General features: G+C 39.2%; 2 protein-coding genes across 3 annotated transcripts in view; one reads left to right on the top strand and one right to left on the bottom strand.

Annotated features, from left to right (window-relative positions):
- Window positions 1-1,547: 1,547 nt before the first annotated feature.
- LOC126284002 (elongation of very long chain fatty acids protein 6) lies at window positions 1,548-4,594 on the bottom strand. The gene is made up of 2 exons (XM_049982544.1): window positions 3,935-4,594; window positions 1,548-2,861 (listed from the first exon to the last, which is right to left on the bottom strand). The coding sequence occupies exons 1-2, from the start codon at window positions 4,252-4,254 to the stop codon at window positions 2,309-2,311; spliced, it is 873 nt and encodes a 290-aa protein (XP_049838501.1). The 5' UTR covers window positions 4,255-4,594; the 3' UTR covers window positions 1,548-2,308.
- Window positions 4,595-4,853: 259 nt separating this feature from the next.
- The window catches only part of LOC126284003 (fas-associated death domain protein), a 47,338-nt gene continuing 32,209 nt past the window's right edge, over window positions 4,854-19,982 (top strand). The window contains exons 1-2 of one of the 2 annotated variants that reach the window (XR_007551423.1): window positions 4,854-5,286; window positions 5,369-5,437. Coding sequence is in view for 1 of the 2 variants with exons in the window: in XM_049982545.1 (XP_049838502.1) it covers window positions 4,977-5,286; window positions 5,369-5,437 (379 nt within the window). In the remaining variant the exon portion in view is untranslated. The remainder of the gene's footprint in view (window positions 5,287-5,368; window positions 5,438-19,982) is intronic. The other variant, XM_049982545.1, reaches the window with a different exon arrangement.

Genomic DNA, 19,982 nt, shown 5'->3' with positions numbered 1-19,982 from the left:
CGACACAACTTTCATTGACATGATACTAGTAGGAAATAGCTCTGCAAACACTTTTTTAAACAATTTGATGCAGCCCGATACCAAGTAACACTACTTGTAAGCAGTGCAACAAAAACTGCACTGATGATGCAAGCACTATGAAAGTACTACTAGACACCTTTCCGTTGATATGTTACTCTATAAAGATTCATTGTATCTGTAAAAACAATATAGTAAAACTATAACAATTGCACGAACTAAGAAAAATTAGCAGCTTCATTGTCCACATTCATTTTGTTCGGAAACTGTCGCACCTCTAAATGTGACACAGTATATTACCACTCTTGTCCAGGTTACAGTGTCAGCAGGTAAATGCTCAGTTTGAAGGAGAATATGCACAATAGCAAGCAGCACACAATCTATAGATGCAGTTTTATAACAAGTTTACAAAATTCAACATTGGCTTGCTGCTGCTTCTGCTGCACCTATTCAAAAAAATGTGTAGCAGCACTTTCTTACAGCAGAAAGCACCAGATTATTTTGATACAGCATTAATAAACTGCCTCCATCTATTACAAATTCATTACAGCCATAAATATTTATGTATGTGAACTATTCCTACAGCAAATGAAAAAATTCGTAGTATACACTCACTGGACAGAGCTATGTCCAAACAAAGTAATGCAGTTAAAAATAGGACACAAATTCCAGTTTTTATGTAGAAAACTCCGACACCAGGTGTGTTAAAATGGATACTTTCGCAATGTACAGCACCAGAACAAAGTGATGCACTGCCTTTCCAATGTTTGTGTTATTTAATATAGACACTGTACCATCATAACTTTTTTCATCGTTGATTGAAACTTATTGTCACAACTATCAAGTTGCCTATATTCTGTTACAAAATCTTGAAAGGCAGGCCTCCAGAGTATGATTTATGAGCAGTATATGAAACCAACCAATTATGTTTTTACATTTGATACTGTTGCAGCAGTCATACAAACGAGTCCATATGATTAAAAAACAAAGTTTCACATTTTCCAAAACTCATCTGCAAGAGATTCATGGGACTGGCCAATCACCGAAAACTAGAAGCAAGTAGATTTCAGATTCAATACCTGCTGAAAATCTATTTATGACAAAATATCACAACTAGCCTAATAATATATAGCAAAGCATGTTAATGTGTCTTGTTGATTAACTGCAATAACCGTGTGACATAGTGGACACTAGGTTGCCAGATATGCAGAATGTTAACAATTTGGCACAATTATCATCTGAGTTATCTGTAGTGTAGTTACCACCATCTCCACACAAATATTTAAGAAGTTTCAGCTTGAAAAACGGAAGTAAATTTTAAAACACCTGTTCTATAAAACATCTGACTTATACAGAAAAACGAAGACTACAGGTCACTACCACAGATCTTTCACATTTCAATACATTTACAAGTTTTGATCTTGTAGAGGAGCATACTATTCTATTGTTGGTTGGTTGTTTGGATTGTCCTCAGTAAAACAAGTTGGGAAGATGGATGAGGAAATGCAACAAAATTGAGTAATGTTAACTTATTTAATTTGGCTTCAGTTTCTCACACATCTTACAGATGACAAATACAGTGTACAGAAATGCACAGCTATCAATTCTGTAAAACAAAAACAATTTCTGAGTGTCACCAGCACTCAAACATTTAAACAAATTTCTTATAAAAGATAAACAATACAACAAAAAACATTTGTATAAAATAGAACGCACAGGAATTTCTGATTTTATTACACAACTCCCTGAACTTCAGCAGGGAAGGAATGTTTGGCAGAAATTATACAACAGTTGTAGAAGACAACTGGTATGACAGTGTCCATATTCAACCAGAATTATTCAATTCTGTTTTTTCCACACTTCAACAATACTTCCAACACAAGAGTCCTTCAATAAATAAGCAACAATAAAGCACACAGCACACTACGTTCCAAGAAAGGAAAGGTAAATATAATGAGCTTAGTTCCCTGAGGAATGAGAATGTTTCATTTAAATGCAAATGGGTTCCGTAACTGTCAGTATCTTCAATAGGCCCAAAAATTTCTAAGCTGCAATCATAACAGCCATATTTCCTCAGTACATACTATTGTAAACAACTAGACTAATTTATATTCCTCTGGCAATTTAGATGTGTTTACATTTGCCTTTCCTTTATGGAACAATGCCTTTAAATTTGAAAAGCACAGAATTTGTGTGTAGCAAACTACACAGCCATTTATTTTTAAGAACACATCTGTCACTCGACATTTATAGGCCAAAGAGCAAACATGTCAAAGCAAGACATTACACATTACTGTACCTTGGCTTTGCTTCCTATATACTTTGCAGAAGCTATGCCATTTGTTGTTGTAACCTTTGACTTATGCCCACCATCAATGTATGTCTTGTAGAAAAACCTTGCAAACAAAACGAAATAACTGAAGTACATCGCTATAGAAAGCTTTATATTTGTGCGTGAAATGTGACACTCTTGCTGCCCTGCCTCAAGGATCTGGTGTGCCCAAATATTTACTGCACAGCCAATTATCATTTGAGTTAACTGTAGTGTAGTTACCACCATCGCCAACTGACGTGGAGGTCTGTAACCCATAGCTCGCAGTGCATAATAGGAGTACATTACCGAATGCACAAAGTAGTTCATCACAATAAACCATCTTGCTGAGGCAGTGTACTCGGTGTAACTGTACCAAGAATACAGTAAAACTGTAATATGATGGTACCAATGAAGAAAAATCAGAGGCTGCTTTCGTAACACAATGAACACTGTGTCTCCAAGCTCTGGTAGTTTTGATAGCACAAACATCCAGGTCCAGAAGCCAGACACTCTGTCCTGCTCAATGAAGCTGTTGCAAAGAGAAAAGAAAAAGGCACTGTACATGAAATCTGACGAAACAATTTCAATTTCATAACAATTACAAAACACTGATTTGACAGAAATTACAGAATAAAGAGGGCACTGTGCCAAGGAAAATTGCGGTAAATATCATTATGGCTAAAAAGATCCAAATGTGGCAATCGTCATGTTACAGCAAATAATGCAGATTTAACTCGCACTGTGATTGTTTTTTCCCCCGAGTGCTACACTTTACAGTTTGATGACGCATGACCGTTCCATTCCTTTGCGAAGAAAATCACACTGAATAGGCGTTTTCATAAATTTACCGAGGGTGAATGTGATTATGAAACTTCACGTCAAATAAAAACCCACTTTAGTTTTACTTTAAACTTAACTGCCTCCATCGTATGAAACAAACAGCTTTCAGCGATTTTATTTTGAAAGACTATTTCCCAGTATATAAAGATGTCTAAGCATCAGTACTATTGTGTTCATGGCGCCTTTTTTCCTTACTGTTGGAATGAATCCAGTGAACGGCACTTTACGCATCAAGTCAGCCAAATTCACACTAGTACCACGACCACCCTCTAACATGATTATTTCCAAAACATATGACGAAAATGTAGGGCACAGAAAAGTGTGACACTATATACAGCTATCAAACAGCTGTAAAATTTTGTTTCAACCACTGAACAATCTCTCCCCCTCAACTGGTATATCACTTTGATACGTAAAACTCGTTCCAAAACACTTCGCACAATACTTCAAATTAGTCTTTTCTTTAGTACAAATTATGCATACGCAATTCTTCCTTGGCAGTGCACGTTACTGCAATTATCAGAAATGGATCTGTTCTACACGAGACACATACTGTACAGTAGGGAGAACCGGTCATTGAGGTAGCTGGTTTCACACACAAAAATCTCAAGGATGGTAGTTTCGCCCCACTTCCGCTTGTTCTACTCTTACCATAAAAAGCAGTTTTCAGTTTGATCGAAAAAGTAAACGTAGATGTATAAATGTCTATCCCTTAGTTTCTTAATGAATAGGAAAGTAAAAACGAAACAGTTTCGTACTCACCTTGGAATACACACGGAGTGATACAGACCGTAATTCTTTAGCACATGAAAAAATTCTGGGGCTGTTCGGCATGCTCCGATTATGCTAAAAGCTGCGAGCATTGTATTCCACAAAGATAGAATCCCACGAAGCTCGAATCGTGGGCGGCTCTGCATATAATGCTGACCAACGAAAATGAATATCATATAAATCCCGCAGTAATAAAATCCATTGGTCCAGTTTTTTGTCATCCATACTCTAGTGTCCTGGTGCTCAAATTCTTCTTCGAAGTTAAACACGTATGAGTAATTTGGCAAAGTTATTTCCATGTAGCTGTTCATCGTAGATGGCTAAGATCTTGAACCGGCAAGAAAATTTTTCTTTGGTCGCTAATTTCCGCAACGTGCACAATGCCGATAAATAAGCATATAACATCAAACCACTGCAGGCAGTAGGAGATAATCACAACACTTGAACCCTACCGGCACACTATCGGCACGTAATGAAGACACACTTTCTATTTTACTAAGTCGAACTGGTATTTCCCGGCAGGTGAGCCGCGTTCAAAGACCCTGTAGCGAGCCGCTACGTTCTTCTAACGCCGCTCTCCTCCTTCCCTACTACCTCCAGCGTTGCGCCTTCACTGTCTCAACAACCGTCATCCGTTCCATTCAGTATTCACAGATTTCGCCGTCTGCCACCAGTTGGCGGTAAAAACCAATCAATGTTTGTCACTGTCAAAGAACATCCTAGCAAAATTCATGCTCCGTATCAGTGACAATACTTTCACATTTTTCTAAAGAAAATGTGTTGAATACAAGAAAGATTGGCGGGAAACCTCATTGATATATCACCCAACTATATAGTCCCGGTAATTGTTTGCAAGTAAGAAATTAGCAATGAAAATCTGCCATGAGTAAAATATGCACTATGTTATCTCTGTATATCGCTGTCTGACATCTTTGATCGTGTTTGGCGCAGGTGACTACTGTGTAGTGTGTGTATATGTTCTTAGTTGTGATGTTTATATGTGATTTGGCATAATATTTATTATTTTGTAAACATGCCACCAAATATAAACACATACATTCAGTTAAGGGAATTTATAAAATCGAAGTCGAACTATGTTAGTCCACCAGAACTCAATAATTTTGTATTAGAATACGCGCAGATAATAAACTCAAAAAGACGTTGTAGCTCGATAAAAAATTTGGAAGAACTGATTTGTTTGTTAGAAAAACGAGATTATATAAGCCCGGACAACATGAAACCTCTGCAGTATATTAGGGACAGAATCCGCGATCCACAACGCTTGCATTCGTTCAGTGATAATGGAGATTCAATATCAAATGGAATCGACGACGATTTTTATGGTATGTAATAACATGAGAAGTTTCTAAAATTATTGACTGAAGTAAACCGTCTTTATAATATGGTGTTTTGCTCTGCATCTAGGAAGACGGATGTCGAACAGTACTGAGAGTCAGAATGGCGTCTTCAGAACGCGATCTCTTCCGCCTAGAGGTTCGTAATTGTTGTTGCCTCACTAAAGATAAGGTAGTATAGGTGTTCCACCTGTTGATCAATAAATTATATTTTTATGATGCACACACTGCCCTATATCTGCACATTGTACCTGACTGTACTTTGTAATTTTAGTTTTTTGTAAAGGAAGTAAGAAAATCTAAGTATATTGTGATTAACACTGAAGTCACATAGCCATACATTTCTTTACGGTGCGGTGCTGTCTATATACAGAAAAGAATATCAAAAAATGCCCTGCATATAGACAAGTACTGCTCATAAATTTCCTTGTTCGTTTATTGCCAGGCTTGGGTAAACAGCCTCTGTGTATCTTTGCACATTACAGTTTTGATTCAAGATGGATTTACGTGTTCATTTATTGTTAGATTGTAAGTAAGTTCTCTGTATTTTGTGACTTCATTGTTGCTGACACTTTTCACTTCTCTGTTAAAATCAGAGCACAGAAAAATAAAAATGTGCCATTTATATAGAGTGATACAAACCTTGTTATTTGTGTTTTACAACTTCCACAAATACTTTTAACTTTACAAAATTCTTAATGCTTTCGTGCCCACTTGTTGACAAACTGCCTGTTGGCTTCTGTCTTGGGTTTTTCAGCCAACACTCGTCTCATGATTTCTCTGACATTTCGCCATCATGAATAGTTGGCATTTTCAAAGTTTCACCCTCCATTGCTGGTGGTGCTGGACTGGCGAAACATTAGAAAAATCATCAGACAAATGTCAGCAAAAAAAAAAAAAAAAAAAAACAAAAAAAACAAAAACAAAAAAACGAGACACAAGCCAACAGGCAGTTCATTGCTTTTCACTTTGCGTATTTTATCTCAAAACCCTACATCTCACACTCTTCCCCTTTCATTCCTCATCTTGTCTTGTTGTTGTTGTGGTGGTCTTCAGCCCAAAGACTGGTATGATGCAGCTCTCCAAGCTACTCTATCCTGTGCAAGCTTCTTCATATCCATATAATTACTGCAGCCTTCGTCCTTCTGAATCATACTGCATTCATCACTTGGTCCCCCACTATAATTTTTACCCTCCACACTTCCCACCAGTACTAAATTGATGATCGCTTGATTTCTCAGAATGTGTTTTGTCAATCAATCCCTTGTTTTAGTCCAGTTGTGCCACAAATTTTCTTGTCTCTCCAGTTCTGTTCAGTAACAGCGTAATACATGATCCATCCATCTAATTTTCAGCATTCTTCTGTAGCACCAAATTTGATAGCTTATATTCTCTTCTTGTCTAAACTGTTTATCGTCCTTGTTTCACTGCCATACATGGCTATGCTCCAGACAAATAGTTTCAAAAAAGGCTTCCTAACACTTTTTTTTTTACCATTACCAGTCTACATTTTATATACTGTCTACTTCAGTCATCATTATTTATTTTACTGCCCAAATAGCAAAATTCATGTATTGGTTTAAGTGTCTCGTTTCCTAATCTTAATTTCCTCAGCATCACCTGATTTAATTCACCTGCATCCCTCATTTTTGCTTTTGTTTCTGTTCATTCCTCGTATATCTTCCTTTCGAGGCACTGTCCATCACATTCAACTACTCTTCCAAGTTGTCTGCTGTCTCTGACAGGATTACACTGTCATCAGCAAGCATCAATTTTTTTTTTTTTTTTTTTTTTTTTTTTTTTTTTTTTTTTTTTTTTTTTTCCCCTAAGCTTTACTTCTTACAACAAATTTTCCTTGGTTTCCATTACTGCTTGCTCAGTATGCAGATTGAATAACATCAGGATAGTTTACAAATTTGTATCATCCCTTGCCAACCAGTGGTGCCCTTCAATATCCTGTGACTCTTATAATTACCATCTGGTTTCTGTCCGAGTTGTAAATAGCCATATGCTCCGTGTAATTTACCCCACTACCTTCAGAATTTCACAGAGAGTATTCCAGTCAACATTGTCAGAATCTTTCTCCAAGTTTACAGACACTATAAACCTAGGTTTGCCTTTCCTTAACCTACCTTCTAAGATAAGTTGTAGGGTCAGTATTGCCTCGTGTGTTCCTACTTTTCTCCGGAATCCAAACTGATCATCCATGGAGTCGGGTTCTACCTATTTTTCCATTATTTTATAAAGAATTTGTGTTTTTTCATATTAAACTCATAGTTCACTAATATTCACATCTGTCAGCACCTGCTTGCTTTGGAATAGGAATTATTACTTTCTTCTTGAAGTCTGGCGGTATTTTGCCTGTCTTGTGCATCTTACACACAAGGTTGAAGAGTTTTGTTATGATTAGCTCTCCCAGTGCTATCACCGTGGAACATTGTCTACTCCCGCGGACTTGTTTGGACTTAGATCTTTAAGTGCTCCCGGGACTTGTTTGGACTTAGATCTTTAAGTGCTCTGTCACGTTGTCAACTCATCTGCGTGCTCTTCCCTTGCCATTATGTTGCGAGACTGTTGCCCCTGCAACTACTGAAAAAGCTGCTGCCCCTCTTCAGGAACCACACATTTGTCTGGCCACTCAACAGGTACCCTCCGTTGTGGTTACACCTGCGTATCTCTGAGGCACACAAGCCACCCCATCAATGGCAAGATTCATGATTCATGTGGGGTGTCTTGTAATAAGATTGCAATAATTACATATGCTTTTGACTCTCACCATTCATATCTTTTACACCCTCCTTTCTCTTGTGTAATTCAGTTATGTTTTAGATTTGCCCCTATTTATCGCCTTCTAGTGATGGACATCAGTAGGCTCAGTTGTTACATTTTTTGTGATTGGCAGTATTTTTGGTCTGTGCTTCTTCTTGCAAGATCAGAGTCCTCCTGCTTCAGCCTACCTACCAGCATTGTTGCATGCATTCTGTTTTGTTGTTGACAGGATTTATGTCTAGACAACTCTTAATATTGCATCTTTTGCTCTGAATAACTTATAAGAGACTTGTGTTTGTCGTGAATGATCACTGCGTAGTTCTGCTACATTACAGAGTGATTTTATGCCTGTCACATTTTCGACCATCTAATTATTGCTTATGTTGCATATTTCAATGAAAGTTGCTTAGTGTAACCCACCCTCAGTCTCTCTGTCCCCATGTCCCCTTGCATTGTTCATTGTTGATAGCTGATTTATGTACATACTAATCACCAAGTTATTCATTGCAGATTTGTCTCTGTTATGTATCACAGTGTGTCTGAGCGTGTCTGCAATTTCAGTTATTCATAAAGAAATGTGCATTAAATATAGAGCAAATGTTAACTATGGTGGAATAATAGCGAAATTAGAAATGGTGGAACCAACCAAAGCACTCCAACCCATATTGTCCATCCAGCTGACTTGTGGAGGACTCTACACTGAAGTAATTTTCACATAGGCATAATTTAGATGAGCAGATGCGTATGCTTACATTAATTGGACTTTTTTAGGCTACATTAATCATTCATCACACCTTGTACCCCTTGTCAGCCTAAAACTGTATGTACATCAACTACTGGCACAAGTGTATATCTATCTACATATTTTATAGCATTAACTGATGTATTACCCCAACCTTTAGGCAGTTAATATGTGCAACATGCCATCTTAAGACTCCTTGCCATGTAAATGTTTGCTCTCATAATCACTCTTTCCTCCCCCCCCCCCCCCCCCCCCACACACACACACACACACACACACACTTATTCTCTCCCTCTGCCTCCAGGCCCTCACTTCACATCTGTTTATTAATCCCAATCAAAGAGTGTAATGTATGTATGACTTTACTGTTGTAGCCAATACTATCATTGTAATTTAAGTCTGTAACATTTCACCTAATTGTTATCAACAAGTATGAAGTTTAAGCCATTTTAACATTTCACCTGATTGTATAATAGAGTATGAATGTTTAGCGGTTTTAACTTGTCAGAATTGGATTTATATACCACCTGAAGTACACACACATACATTTGACACCTCAAAACAAACACCGCCAAATGCTTAAAGCAATTATTCTGTAATAATGTTTTTACGATGTATAATCTTTGCACTTTGCGATTATGTCTTCTCTCCTGCTATACGATCCTTACACCCAGCTGATTTCTGACGCCATATTTGTTTACAAATGTGGCAGTATACATGTGATGTGTTACAACAGCAAAAGGAACCTGTGACCACTGAAGGTACTGTAGTTTACTTATTTAATGTTTACCATTAGATATCAGTTTAATTTTTGTCAAAAGTAATCCTAAACCATATTCTGAAATAGTGTCTTGTTTTTCCACTAGGCAGTGTCACAAGTTCCTCCAAAAATCGTAACACAACACACACACACAAATGTAATACTTATTTATGTAAATCCACCCAATGATGGAGGTTTAAACCTTATAAATGCGTCGTGGAAATAAATAAAACGGTGACTGTTAACAATGAACTTGTTGTTTCATTTAATGTCAGTAACAGTCACGGTAAAGCCTAACCTTAAAATGTTCGCGTTTAAAGTTACATTAATCTCTTATAGTAACTTTTCATCATCAAGGAGATTGTATTTGTTGTATGGATATATACTTGGCAATTACATGACTCTAGGCTGCAGCAGTGCTGTTTCTAGATTTCTTTGCTGTTGCCTACTTTTTTTAGTTATAATATGGATCTGTTGATAAAAATTCTTACACTACTGACTCTGTAACAGAGCAAGAAGACTTAAAATGATCTGGAGAGTAAGGCATGTGAGTACCAGTTAACGAAGTGTGTGGCTTCCATGGTGTGGCTCACATGCCTTATTGATACAGATGTCCATACTGTAGGAACAATCACATTGAAGAGGCCAGGTAAATATATGGTTCATGAAGAGGGGCCTTTTCAGAAGTCTGGATAGTTGCCCTCTCTGGCCTTGTAGCTTTAGTCAACGTGGTTTTGCTATTTTAGTACTGTGAATGGCTGAAAGGAAAGAAACAACAGCCATAATATTTCCCAGGATAGGCAGCTCTACTCTGTGTCGAAATTGTGATGGTATCTTATTGGGTAAAATAGCCCTCATTTGAATCTCTGGATAAGGAGTACTCAGAAGTATGTCATCAGCAAAAACGAGACTGGCATTTTAGGGTTTGAGTGTGGAATGTCAAGATCCCTTAACTAGGTAAGGAGTTTACAGAACTTAAAAAGAGGAGTGAGTAGGTTAAATATGTATTATGCGAATTACTGAAATATGGTGCCAAGAAAAAACAGGGCTGATGGTGAGGTGAATACAAGGTTACCAACAGAAAATCAATTAGGAGTAATGCAGGAGTAGGTTCCATAGTGAATGAGGAAGTATGAATGTGATTTAAGCTTCTATGAACAGCGTAGAGACTGCATTATAGTAGCCAAATTAAACAGCAAAGCCAATGCTCACTGCAGCAGTGCAAGTTTATATAACAACTAGCTCAACAGATGAGAAAGAGAGCCAAAGATGAGATAAGAGAAATTATTCAGTTTATTAAGGAAGAAGAATATTCAAATGTGAGGGGAGGCTGAAATTCATTAGTAGGAATAAGAAGGAAAAGAGTAATAGCAGGAGCACATGGTCCGAGGGAAAGGATTGTAAAGGGGAAGCCATCTGATACAATCATACAAATTCAACCATTGCTAATACTTTTGTAAGGTTGTAAGTGTGGGAATGACAAGGTAACACTAGAAGGTTCCATAGAGTGTACATATCAGCAAGACAGAGAATCGAAACCAGACTTTTAAGTGTGAAGCATTCCAAGGGTAGATGAGGACTCTCTTGCCATAATTTATTGCAGATGGAAATTGCAGAAAGGTGGGAAATTAAAGAGATAGGATCTGGATCATAAATTGTAGGAATCACAGGTTTTTGAGAGTTACAAAGGGAGAATTTGGCAATAATTGACAGAAACAAGGGAAAAGAGAGAGAAATTGAATGGATAGCTTTGCAGGGCCTCCCCCCATGAACCATGGACCTTGCCGTTGGTGGGGAGGCTTGCATGCCTCAGCGATACAGATAGCCGTACCGTAGGTGCAACCACAACGGAGGGGTATCTGTTGAGAGGCCAGACAAACGTGTGGTTCCTGAAGAGGGGCAGCAGCCTTTTCAGTAGTTGCAAGGGCAACAGTCTGGATGATTGACTGATCTGGCCTTGTAACAATAACCAAAACGGCCTTGCTGTGCTGGTACTGCGAACGGCTGAAAGCAAGGAGAAACTACGGCCGTAATTTTTCCTGAGGGCATGCAGCTTTACTGTATGATTAAATGATGATGGCGTCCTCTTGGGTAAAATATTCCGGAGGTAAAATAGTCCCCCATTCGGATCTCCGGGCGGGGACTACACAAGAGGATGTCGTTATCAGGAGAAAGAAAACTGGCGTTCTACAAATCGGAGTGTGGAATGTCAGATCCCTTAATCGGGCAAGTAGGTTAGAAAATTTAAAAAGGGAAATTAATAGGTTAAAGTTAAATATAGTGGGAATTAGTGACGTTTGGTGGCAGGAGGAACAAGACTTTTGGTCAGGTGACTACAGGGTTATAAACACAAAATCAAATAGGGGTAATGCAGGAGTAGGTTTAATAATGAATAGGAAAATAGGAATGCGGGTAAGCTACTACAAACAGCGTAGTGAACGCATTATTATGCCCAAGATAGATACGAAGCCCACACCTACTACAGTAGTACAAGTTTATATGCCAATTAGCTCTGCAGATGACGAAGAAATTGAAGAAATTATAATGAAATAAAAGAAATTATTCAGATAGTGAAGGGTGACGAAAATTTATTAGTCATGGGTGACTGGAATTCGGTAGTAGGAAAAGGGAGAAAAGGAAACGTAGTAGGTGAATTTGGATTGGGGCAAAGAATTGAAAGAGGAAGCCGCCTGATAGAATTTTGCACAGAGCACAACTTAATCATAGCTAACACTTGGTTCAAGAAACGTAACAGAAGGCTGTATACATGGAAGAAGCCTGGAGATACTAAAAGGTATCAGATAGATTATATAATGGTAAGACAGAGATTTAGGAACCAGGTTTTAAATTGTGAGACATTTCCAGGGGCAGATGTGGACTCTGACCACAATCTATTGGTTATGACCTGTAGATTAAAACTAAAGAAACTGCAAAAAGGTGGGAATTTAAGGAGATGGGACCTGGATAAACTAACCAGAGGTTGTATAGAGTTTCAGGGAGAGCATAAGGGAGCAATTGACAGGAATGGGGCTAAGAAATACTGTGGAAGAAGAATGGGTAGCTTTGAGGGATGAAGTAGTGAAGGCAGCAGAGGATCAAGTAGGTAAGAAGACGAGGGCTAATAGAAATCCTTGGGTAACAGAAGAAATATTGAGTTTAATTGATGAAAGGAGAAAACATAAAGATGCAGTAAATGAAGCAGGCAAAAAGGAATAGGGGTAAGGTAGATACTGCCTACAGGAAAATTAAAGAGACCTTTGGAGATAAGAGAACCACTTGTATGAACATCAAGGGCTCAGATGGAAACCCAGTTCTAAGCAAAGAAGGGAAAGCAGAAAGGTGGAAGGAGTATATAGAGGATCTATACAAGGGCGATGTACTTTAGGACAGTATTATGGAAATGGAAGAGGATGTAGATGAAGATGAAATGGGAGATACGATACTGTGAGAAGAGTTTGACAGAGCACTGCAAGTCCTGGGTCGAAACAGGGCCCCCGGAGTAGACAACATTCCATTGGAACTACTGACGGCCTTTGGGGAGCCAGTCCTGACAAAACTCTACCATCTGGTGAGGAAGAGGTATGACAAAAGGCGAAATACCCTCAGACTTCAAAAAGAATATAATAATTCCAATCCCAAAGAAAGCAGGTGTTGACAGATGTGAAAATTATCGAACTATCAGTTTAATAAGTCACAGCTGCAAAATACTAACTAGTAGAAGCTGACCTTGGGGACGATCAGTTCGGATTCCGTAGAAGTGTTGGAACACGTGAGGCAATACTGTCCCTACGAGTTACCTTAGAAGCTAGATTAAGGAAGGGCAAACCTTCGTTTCTAGCATTTGTAGACTTAGAGGAAGCTTTTGACAATGTTGACTGGAATACTCTCTTCCAAATTCTGAAGGTAGCAGGGGTAAAATACAGGGATTGAGAGGCTATTTACAATTTGTACAGAACCCAGATGGCAGTTATAAGAGTCGAGGGACATAAAAGGGAAGCAGTGGTTGGGAAGGAAGTGAGACAGGGTTGTAGTCTCTCTCCGATGTTATTCAATCTGTATATTGAGCAAGCAGTGAAGGAAACAAAAGAAAAATTTAGTGTAGGTATTGAAATCCATGGAGAAGAAATAAAAATGTTGAGGTTCGCCGATGAGATCGTAATTCTGTCAGAGACAGCAAAGGACTTGGAAGAGCAGTTGAACGGAATGGATAGTGTCTTGAAAGGAGGATATAAGATGAACATCAACAAAGGCAAAACAAGGATAATGGAATGTAGTCGAATTAAGTCGGGTGATGCTGAGGGAATTAGATTAGGAAATGAGACACTTAAAGTAGTAAAGGAGTTTTGCTATTTGGGGAGCAAAATAACTGATGATGATCAAAGTAGAGAGGATATAAAATGTAGACTGGCAATGGCAAGGAAAGCGTTTCTGAAGAAGAGAAATTTGTTAACATTGAGTATAGATTTAAGTGTCAGGAAGTTGTTTCTGAAAGTATTTGTATGGAGTGTAGCCATGTATGGAAGTGAAACATGGACGATAAATAGTTTGGACAAGAAGGGAATAGAAGCTTTCGAAATGTGGTGCTACAGAAGAATGCTGAAGATTAGATGGGTAGATCACATAACTAATGAGGAAGTATTGAACAGGATTGGAGAGAAGAGAAGTTTGTGGTACAACTTGACCAGAAGAAGGGATCGGTTGGTAGGACATGTTCTGAGGCATCAAGGGATCACCAATTTAGTATTGGAGGGCAGCGTGGAGGGTAAAAATCACAGATGGAGACCGAGAGATGAGTACACTAAGCAGATTCAGAAGGATGTAGGTTGCAGTAGGTACTGGTAGATGAAGAAGCTTGCACAAAGCTGCATCAAACCAGTCTCAGGTCTGAAGACAACAACAACAACAGCTTTGCAGGACGAAATAGTGAAGGCAAAATGAGAAGACCCAGTGGAAACTTTTGGGGAACTCACTATACCTCTTATTCAGTTGATGAAAGGAAAAAAAATATAAAAATGCTGCAACTAATACAAACTGCTAAAAATGAGATTCACAAAAACAGCAAAATAGCAAAACGGGAATGGCTAGAGAAGAAATGCAAGGCGGAGAAGTGTACATGGATATGGGAAGATAGATGCTGCTGTTTGAAAATTAATGAGACCTTTGGAGGAAAGGGAAGCAGCTGTATGAATGTCAAGAGCACAGAGACCTAGCCAACACTGAGAAAAGAAGGGAAGACTGTATGGTGGAAAGAATATTTAGGACTGTACGAGGGAAATGAAACTGAAGGCAGTAATTTAGAAAGGGATTAGGATTCACACAAATATAGAAAATGTATTGTGAGAAAAATTAGACATAGTACTGAAAGAATTAGGATGAATCAAAGATGTTGGAGTAGTTAATATTTCCTCAGAATTATTTAAGTGCTTGGGACAGCCAACCAAAATAAATTGTTCTACTTGCTGTGCAAAATATATAAGACAGGCAAAATAGACTCAGATTTAAAGGAGAATTTAATCATTCAAATTCCAAATAAGGAAGGTGCTGATGAGTGTCGGTATTATGTGACCCTCAGTTTAATAAAACTGTGAAAAATCCAGGGTAGAATAATGACTTATTATGGAAAGGATAGTTTTACCGTACAATGGAGGTGCTTGAAAAGGATGGTTGGTACTCATCATACAGTGGATACACAAAACAAAAAGACTGTGAAACATGAGCTTTCAGCCCAAAAGGCCTTTTTCAGAAGTAGGCAAAACAAACACACACACACACAAGACATAGTCTGGCTGCTGAGGCCAGATTGCGAGCAGCATGCATGGTGGATGATGAGAGAAGCAATCTGGGTGGTGGGGGTAAGGAGGAGGCTGGGGCACGGAGGCGGACAGTAAAGTGCTGCTAATGTGAGCACGCAAGGAGAAGGTGGGGAGAGGTTAGGGTTAGGTGGAGGGGCAGGGGGCACTGAAAAAGGAGAGAAGCAAAGAGACTGTGAGTGGGTTGATAGAAAAGAGGGTTCTGTGGTGCTGGAATGGGAACAGGGAGAATGTGATTCAGTTGCTCCAGTCCTAGGTGGTACTGAGTCACCAGGGGAATGCTCCTCTGACTGGACGGTGGGACTTTGGGAGATGGTGGGTGGGTGACTGGAGAGATAAGGCATGGGAGATCAGTTTTGGTGGATAAAGGACAATGACTAATGAAGATTGAGAGCAGGAGGTTACAGGAACGCAGAATATAGTTCAGGGAGAGTTCCTCCCAGCACAATTCAGAAACGTGGTGTTGGTGGGAAGGATCCAGATGGCACAGGTTGTGAGCAATCATTGAAATGAACATCATGTCAGACAATGTGATCAGCAACTGAATGATCCAGCTGTATTTCGGCCACAGTTTGTTGGTATTCATTCATGCAGACAGAGAGCTTGCTTGTTATCGTGCCCACATAGAATGCAGCACAGTGGTTGCAGAGCTTAGCTTGTAGATCACGTGACTGGTTTCACAGGTAGCCTTGCCCTTGGTGGAATAGGCAGACTGGAGTAGGCTGTGGTGAGAGCGTGTGTGTGACAGGACTTGCATCTAGAATTATTACAGAGATATGAGAAATGAGGCAAGGGACTGGGAGCATGGTTTATGTAGGGATCGGTTATGTAGGAAAGTTCAGTGGACAGTGGAATACCACTGTCGAAGTGATAGGAGGGCTCATGAGTAGGACATTCCTAATTTCAGGTCATGACAAGAGGTAGTCGAAACTCTGACGGAGAATGTGATTCAGTTGCTCCAGTCCTAGGTAGTAATGAGTCACGAGGGGAATGCTCCTCTGGCTGGGCGGTGGGACTTTGGGAGATGGTGGGTGGGTGACTGTAGAGATAAGGCATGGAAGATCAGTTTTTGTACAAGGTTGGGAGGGTAATTACAGTCTGTGAAGGCCTCAGTGAGACCCTAGCTATATTTTGAGAGGACTGCTCTTCACTACAAATGCAATGGCTATGGGTGGCCAGGCTGTGTGGAAAGGACTTCTTGGTACGTAATGGGTGGCAGCTGTCAAAATGGAGGTATTGCTGGTGGCTGGTAGGTTTGATACGGACAGAGGTACTGATGTTGCCATCTTCGAGGTGGAGGGCAACATCAAGGAAGGTGCCTTATTTGGCTGAGTAGGACCAGATAAAAAAAAGTGTTCCATTGTTGGGACTGGGACAAGGATAGAAGGTTATTAACAAGTCCTGCAAAATTGAAATTGGCAGTGGGGTGAAAGGTGAGGCCTCTGGAAATGTCTGATACTTCTTTGGGGGTAAGGCTTATGTAGGAAAGGTTCATGACTGTGTTTTGGGTCTGTTTAGGCTCTGGATTCTGTGCGGTGGTGGTGGAAGAGAGTTTTTGAGGGTGAAGTAAATGTAGTAGGTCTGAGAGCCAGGATTTGTCAGTTATGAGGGGACTTACGGGAGGTTCTAAATTTGTTGTAGAGGAGCTGGATAGTGATAATCCAAGGTGGGAGTGCGTATCTGTGGCTCAGCATCTCCAATGTATGGTAAGTAGCTATTATCCTTTTCGTAAGTCATCAGTTTATTATTTACAGAGGACTGGAAAAACTTTCAGAAGCTGACCTCAGAGAATATTAATTGGGATTCCAGAAAAATGTAAGCACATATGAGGTAATACTTGTGATTTACCTTAGAGGATACGTTGAAGAAAGGAAAACCACAGGATTTTTAGATATTTAAAGGTTGCACAGAAACCAGACTGCTGTTATATGAGTCGAAGGACATAAAAGGAAAATAGTAGTTGACAAAGAACTGAGACAGGGTTGTAGGCTACCGCTGATGTTCTTAAATCTGTATGTTGAGGAAGCAGTAAAGAAACCAGGGAAAACACTGGAAAGGGAATTTTAGTTCAAGGAAAAGAAAAACTTGGTTGTTTGTCATTGGCATTGCAATTTTGTCATAGATTTCGAAGAACTTGGAAGATCAGTTGAATGGAGTGGGCAGTGTTTTGAAAAGAGAGTAAACAGGCCAGGTGTTTCAGTAATTAATTGACAATTTGCTTCACCGACATGTGCGTGGTACAACATGTCAAAATATAAATAATTTTTTTCTGTAAAACGTGTGATTGATCCAATTTGTATTATCAAGAATTTGTTCAGAATACTAGTTACAAATAAATGTGAACACACCATAATTAGATTTTCACTGTTTATTGTAAAATAATAGTTTTAGTGATTAACAATTAAATTAACTTGTGAAAATTTGATATTCCTAATGGGTAAACAATGCTTCACATGAAAACATAAATTACTTTAATACTACGGAGATTCAGACATTACTAACATGTTGTTGGCAATATTATGTTAAATACTTTAAATATAATTGCTGCTTTTCTGCCTAAAACTTTGAGAAGTCAAAATGTTTGGTTCTGTTTACATTCCAATTACGATTCTTACTTTTAATGAATAGAATACATTGAAATTACAATGTAAATCAGGTAACTATTCTGCATAATCTGATTTTGTGCAGAGACATTAATATGTAAAACATTAATTGATTATAATAAGCATACAGATTGGGTATCGTAATTTACTGTTGGCACAGTATTGATGTATTCTGAATGTGTTGTCCTATTCTGTCACATTACAAGAGTATTTTATGAACATTAAAAAAAAAAACAAAAAACAGCAATAATGGAATGTAATCTAATTAAATCAAGTGGACGAATGCTGAAGTAGGCATATTGACTTGTAGTACTATGGTGGTTGTTGGCATTGTATCTATCTTGGCTACGGTAATGTGGTCACTATGCTGTTCACAGTAGCTTACCCACATTGCTACTTTTTTATTCATTATTAGACCTACTTCAATGTAGAGGCTTGGGGAGGGTCTCTCTGCAGTGGCATGGTTCAGCTGAGGCTGTGGGTTGTCACCAGGATGTTATCCAGTGATGGCTCAAAAAACATCATTAATATTCACACATTTTATTAGAAAACAAGCTGTGGTACTCTAGTGTCATCCCGCAGTAGCGACACTCCTTTGGAGTGTGACGACAGTGGCAAAGTTGGCAGGGCTGATGCCACCAATAACCGGCCAACAGCTGGGCCGGAGTGCTGACACGTAACGTCTGCAGCAGCACTCACACCACCTTGGTGCAACTCAGGGCAGTTGTGAAAACCCACGGTGATTCTTGCATAAGAAGGCAGCCCCCAACAACGGTGTGCAGCACTAGGAGCAGAGGCATACAGTGTAAATTTGCCTGCACAAGTAGGGGCAGATGGGCGGCTGAACTGCCCTTGTTTCAGATGGCTATCCTCTGAGGCAAAACCCCAGCTGCAGCTAAAGTTAGCCTGAAGATGATGCACCAGCTGGAAGCACCAAGTCGACAGGAGTGGGCTTAGAACCAAAAGTCGGCTTTTTGGTGATGCTTGCAAAACTGTGTCGCTCCATCACCTACTATGAACCATTTCTCGTAGCAGTTGCTGCCAAACGTTGATGCATTTGGCTAAAAATGTTGGGTATTTATACAGTTTCAGTGCTCACTTGTTGTACCAAGGCACCACTTCTGATGGTACACTAAAAAGGGGCTGTGACCAGAACATATGGCAAATGCCATGCTGTTTCTATGGTCAGCCTGCACTTCTGCTGTGCCCGTACTGCCAGTTCTGGCCCCTGGTGGTATTGTGTATCTGATGCTACGTGTTTTCGTCCACTGTGCACTTAATGGCATCCACAGCCAGTTTGCAACAGCTGTGGCATTGTTGCTATTTTACTCCGTAGTGCTGAAAAATGGTGGTTTTGGAACTTGAAACTTAGCTCATTGTCATTCTGCAAAACACAGCACACATTTCCACACTGATAGTGGTGTACAATACATTTTCTTAAGTGCAGTCAGTCTTAACCACAAGGTACGTCAGCTGCGTGATTTAGCCCACTGGCTTTCATTTACAAACACTCTGAAACTGTCAAGTGACTACTTATTGACTAACAGTGTAATGTTATCAAACTCTTCCCTTCTGTTGGATATCCGTTACTTGTAAATTGGCTTAATAGGTCCCTACAGAAAATAGAATACACTGACTCCTACTAATTCACACACTGCTGGCAACTTGTCAGTGAACCATGAACTGCTTTCATCCCTTATAAATTATCACACAAAACTCATTTAGAGCACTTTGTCAGTAATCCCATCAGCATACTTTAGTACAAGAAAAGAATCTGTAATGTCTTCTGTAACATATCCTGAATAGTAATTACACATATTCCTACCATTGATCACAATGTATATAGAACAGACTGACATAAAACTGGAAAAGCCTTCCCATCTTTACAAACCCTTGAGGCACATTATCCCTGAAAAATCACTGTTAACAGTAAATGGTCCACCTCCATTGATGTCTTCTGTTTGGAATTTCTATTCATCTGTCTGATGATGTCTTTACTC

The sequence above is a fragment of the Schistocerca gregaria genome, chromosome 8 (genome assembly GCF_023897955.1).
Source record: "Schistocerca gregaria isolate iqSchGreg1 chromosome 8, iqSchGreg1.2, whole genome shotgun sequence".
Lineage (NCBI taxonomy): Eukaryota > Metazoa > Arthropoda > Insecta > Orthoptera > Acrididae > Schistocerca > Schistocerca gregaria.
The sequence above is the reverse complement of the archived record's forward strand: the minus strand, read 5'-3'. Positions and strand labels throughout refer to the sequence as shown.

What these genes read in the sequence shown, in the direction of transcription:
- LOC126284002 (XM_049982544.1), bottom strand. Translation starts at nt 4,254, where the DNA reads ATGAACAGCTACATGGAAATAACTTTGCCAAATTACTCATACGTGTTT. An exon ending in CACTCCGTGTGTATTCCAAG is followed by an intron (nt 2,862 to 3,934) that starts GTGAGTACGAAA and finishes TCTTTGCAACAG; the next exon opens with CTTCATTGAGCAGGACAGAG.